This window comes from Notamacropus eugenii, chromosome 2 (assembly GCF_028372415.1).
Source record: "Notamacropus eugenii isolate mMacEug1 chromosome 2, mMacEug1.pri_v2, whole genome shotgun sequence".
NCBI lineage: Eukaryota > Metazoa > Chordata > Mammalia > Diprotodontia > Macropodidae > Notamacropus > Notamacropus eugenii.
In genome coordinates, this window is record NC_092873.1 from 384,936,616 (window position 1) to 384,940,861 (window position 4,246).

Genomic DNA, 4,246 nt, shown 5'->3' on the forward strand with positions numbered 1-4,246 from the left:
CTGTCACCTACTCTTTGATATAGTGATACTGGCCTCCTGGCTGTTTTATAAACAAACCACTCCATCTCTTGGCTTTCAGCATTTTCTCTGACTGTCCCCCATTCCTAGAATGTTCTCCCTCATCTCTGACTTCCCTGGTTTCCTTTAAAACCCCATCTTTTGCAGGAAGTCTTTCTCAACCGCTCTTAATTCTAGGGCCTTCCCTCTCATTTCCCATTTATCCTGTATATAGCTTTTCGTATAGATTTGTTTGCTTGTTGTCTCTCCCATCACAGCATGAGTTCCTCAAAAGCAGGTGCTATCTTTTGTCTTTTTTTATCCCCAGAGCTTAGGAGGATGGCTGGTACATAGTAGGTGCTAAGTAAATAATAACTGTATCATATGCAACTTGTCCACTAATAACCCTTTATAGCCAGTGTACTTATACTAAACATGAATCTTTTCATTTTCGAGGTATCTGTATCTTTGATATCCTTCTGACATCATCGTATTGTGATTCACAGCCTGGAGAGTAGCATTTTAAAGATACTAACATTAACGAATTCTTCTATTTTCGTGTTTTACAGTCATAAAGAACTTTAACATAAACAAGGCAGGTTATCTCTGTTTTATCAATGAGGAAACAGGCCCAGAGAGGCTGGTACTTGGCCAAGCTAGTAAATGGTGAAGTTGAGTCCTGAACCCATGTGTTCTGACCCCTACCTGGCCTTCATGAGTAGATACCCCAGCTCCCTGAAATTCCCCAGTTTTTAAGGAGCTAAAGGACACTGTTCCCCTATCCCCTACCTCCAATCCCTTCAGGAGAGCTCCTCTGAAAGGTTTGATAGGCTCAATAGTATGCTATATTGAAAAGAATAATGGACTTGCTACCAGAGAAGTCTGAGTCTTCCCTCTTCTACGTATTAAGTGAATAACATTATACTGTATCTCTAATATCCAAATTATTTAGCCTTTAAAAGCAGGTTTTTAATTCGCTGGCCTGGGACTCTAAACTATTCATGGCATAACTTAAAAGGGGAAATGAATTTTCTGGTATTCAATAAAAAGGTAGCAGGGTGACTCAGACAATACTTTCTACTCTTATGGAAGGCGGCCCATCTCAATCCGGTCAGTTCATCTCAATCATATAAACTAAAGAAAGGTCACTAATAGAATTAGGCTTCTATTTGTAAAGAGTATTTAAAATTATGAAATTGTTTTTACCTTTCAAACTATAAATACTATAGAGATTACCCTTCTTTTAAAAGAAAAAGTACTTTTTAACAATAAAGAACTAAAAATGTGCTACAGGATTATTCTAAAACATCTGTTTTTCACATTTCCCTTCTCCAGAAACACAACACACACACACAAATACAAAAGCCTGAAGAACAGGTGCATCTGAAACTATAAAGATGTATTACAAAAATATAACTTTTTTCACAGATTTAAATATGCAATAATTTTTTTGTTGTTCATTAAAAATCAATTGCATGTCATTAACACCAGTGTTAAAGTGCAAGAGACCCAGGGACAAAATAAACCAAGCCAAACAATCACTGAAATAACATGGTTAACAAATGAAAAAGCATTCATTAAGCACTTACAATTGTAAACTCTGAGATACAAAAAGAAAAGCACAACAGTCCTAGCTCTCAAGGAGCTCACATTCTAATGAGGAAAGAGGAAACATATAGGCTTCAGAAATTCAGCTTTAAATCGGATGGAAAGGTCCTTGATCAAAAATTTAAATTTGTTTATTTATCACCTATGCCCCACAAACTCCCACTCGGTTTTATTTAAAAAGGAAAACATTTTATCTAACTAGTGTTTTATTTAGCACTTGTTACCACAACTCTCAGGCTGGTAATTGCTAATTCCATTTTACAAATGAGAATACTTAGAGATTAAAATTTAAGATAATAAAGTCACAGGGCTTATTAAATCTAGTCTATTGGGCCAAATTCCAATTGGCATGAATCTTTCAGTAAATGATTCCTATTCTTCCTACCAAGAATTTCTTTGGCAACTGAAAACACATTCATTCATCCATTACAATACGGGTGTCCCAAAAGTCTTAGTGTAGGGTTAATGTATTAAAGCTTAACCCTGCACTAAGACTTTGGGAACATCCTGTATTCAAATGTGTAACTTTAAACTACCCTGAACATGTATATATATAACACATATATTATTGGTATTCTCTTTTCAAGTATTTTGTAAAGGAACTGCATCCACAAGAAGCAAAAAACTCTCCAAGTTGCTCCTTCCATTCTACTTGAGATCTCGGACTTAAACTGAGTTTTGTGACCCAAATTGGACCTCTTTGGGAGTGATAAAAATGTTCAAAGCTAAGGTTAAAACACTTTTAAAGCACTTTAGCGGCCCAAATGATGGGCATAAATCACAGAAACCCGACATCGATATTATACATTACTGGGATTTGATTTTCTTGGTCCATTGTCTCAACTGATAATGAGAAATAATTTGAACCAGTATGTAACAGTTAATGAAAAGGAACAGCAAACCAGCTAACCAAACGAACAAAAAGGTGTTTTTCCCTTGGAACTCAAGGAAATAAGCAGGAGCCAGCCACAAGGCCTGTCCCATAAACCAGAGCCCAAGGAGGAGGGCAGCTCTCTTCCAGGACATCCTTATTTGTGGCATTACAAGAGGCAGTAAGCAGAGGTACCACAAAAAATACTGGGAAGTGCAGACCTTATTAAAACTCACAAAAATGGCAGTGTGAAGGAAACAACAGAAGGGAAGGTCCCTATAATAAGCAAAAGACACGACCACAAGCAACAACAGCTGCGGCAGAAACGCTGCCAGTCCCAGTGCAAGACTCCACTTGCTCTCCGCTGTCAGATAGAGCATGTAGAAGTAAGGGGAAAAATTGTGCCGGATGTCCCGTCGGGTTAGGTGATAGAGATAAGTGTGCTCCAAAAATTCCCAGCCGTATCTGTAATAAAACCCTAAGCCCAGGGCCAGGAACGTGAGCCCAGCACACACTCCAAAGAGCAGCACGTCCCGGCTCCACAGCCTCCCCGCCAGCCCCCAGGCCCGGGCCCGGAGGCCCTGCCCGGAGCTGTCCCGCTCCGCCCCGCCGGGGGCAGCCTGCAGAGACAAGGCTATGGGAAGGGCGTAGGTGACCGGGTACACTTTCATGTGCACGGCCAGGCCGTAGACCACCGCGGCCCAAGCCACGCGCTTCCTCTCCAGGAGGTACAGGGCGGTCAGCACCAGGGCGGCGATGACGGACTCGGCGTTGCCCCGGCTGGACACCACCAGGGGCAGCGGGTGGAGCAGCCACCAGGCGCAGGAGCCGCAGGCCTGGCGGGGGTTCAGGCCGCCGAGGAGCAGCAGACGGAGCATTAGGAAGCCGGCGAGCAGGTCACAGCCGACGAAAAGAAACTTGCCGAAGAGCTCGGAGAGGCGGACGTTGGGCGTGAGGAGCCAGGCCAGCAGCGGCGTGTAGCGGTACGTGGCTCGCTCGTACGGGGAGCGGCCCTGCGTCACCAAGCGCGCCGCGTCCGTGAACACCCGGTAGTCGATGTCCGTGAACTTCACCACCAGCGTCCGGTCCTGGTAGAGGCCGTAGAAGACCAGGACGACGCGGGCCGCCAGGGCGACGCCGAAGACGGCGGCGGGCCCAGAGAAGCGCCTCGCTTTCATCCTCGGCAACCCCGGCGCCTTCCACAGCCTCTCGCCCGACCGTTGGACCGGCGCCCGTTCCGGTACCGGTCTCGCACCGCGCACATAGTTCCCACAGGTGCGAGGCACTCACAACGGCCGCTTCCGTGAAGGTAATCCCGCCCCTCGGACATACTTCCGGCACCAGCCTAGCGCTGTTGATTGGTACATATGCCTCTCGCGTCCGGGCCACTTTCCACAGAAAGGGCAGGACTTCCTGTCCGGCGGGTGGGCCGCGTTCGCTTTCAAAGGAGCCAGGTGGGAAGCCCTCCCCCTTGCCCTCAGAAGCACGAGGGGGCGTGGCCTACGTGTGGGCGTGGTGAGGGCGAGATGCAATTTGAATTCCCGGTGTTGGTTGGCCCCACTTAGGACCGCCTACCGCGTGAGATTGGTGAGCCTCTGACTTTGAAAGATGGTGAAAAACAGGATTGGAGGAGGGCAGATGTTGTCATGATTTAAAAAAAAAAAAAATGAAATAGATACTCTCTACTCGCATACTAGGGGCTAGTGAACCTGACTTCTGAACTGAATTATAAAAAGGGTGGTTAGTGAGCGTCTGAAATGGAATTGAGGC

The 4,246-nt window shown here is 45.5% G+C and overlaps 1 protein-coding gene across 1 annotated transcript; it reads right to left on the reverse strand.

Moving 5' to 3' along the window:
• Window positions 1–1,375: 1,375 nt before the first annotated feature.
• Window positions 1,376–3,816, reverse strand: PIGM (phosphatidylinositol glycan anchor biosynthesis class M). Its single transcript, XM_072647381.1, has one exon. It carries the CDS (start codon window positions 3,652–3,654, stop codon window positions 2,413–2,415), a length of 1,242 nt encoding a protein of 413 aa, XP_072503482.1. The 5' UTR covers window positions 3,655–3,816; the 3' UTR covers window positions 1,376–2,412.
• Window positions 3,817–4,246: the final 430 nt, after the last annotated feature.

Coding starts and splice junctions, on each gene's coding strand:
- PIGM (XM_072647381.1), bottom strand. CDS start 3,654: ATGAAAGCGAGGCGCTTCTCTGGGCCCGCCGCCGTCTTCGGCGTCGCC.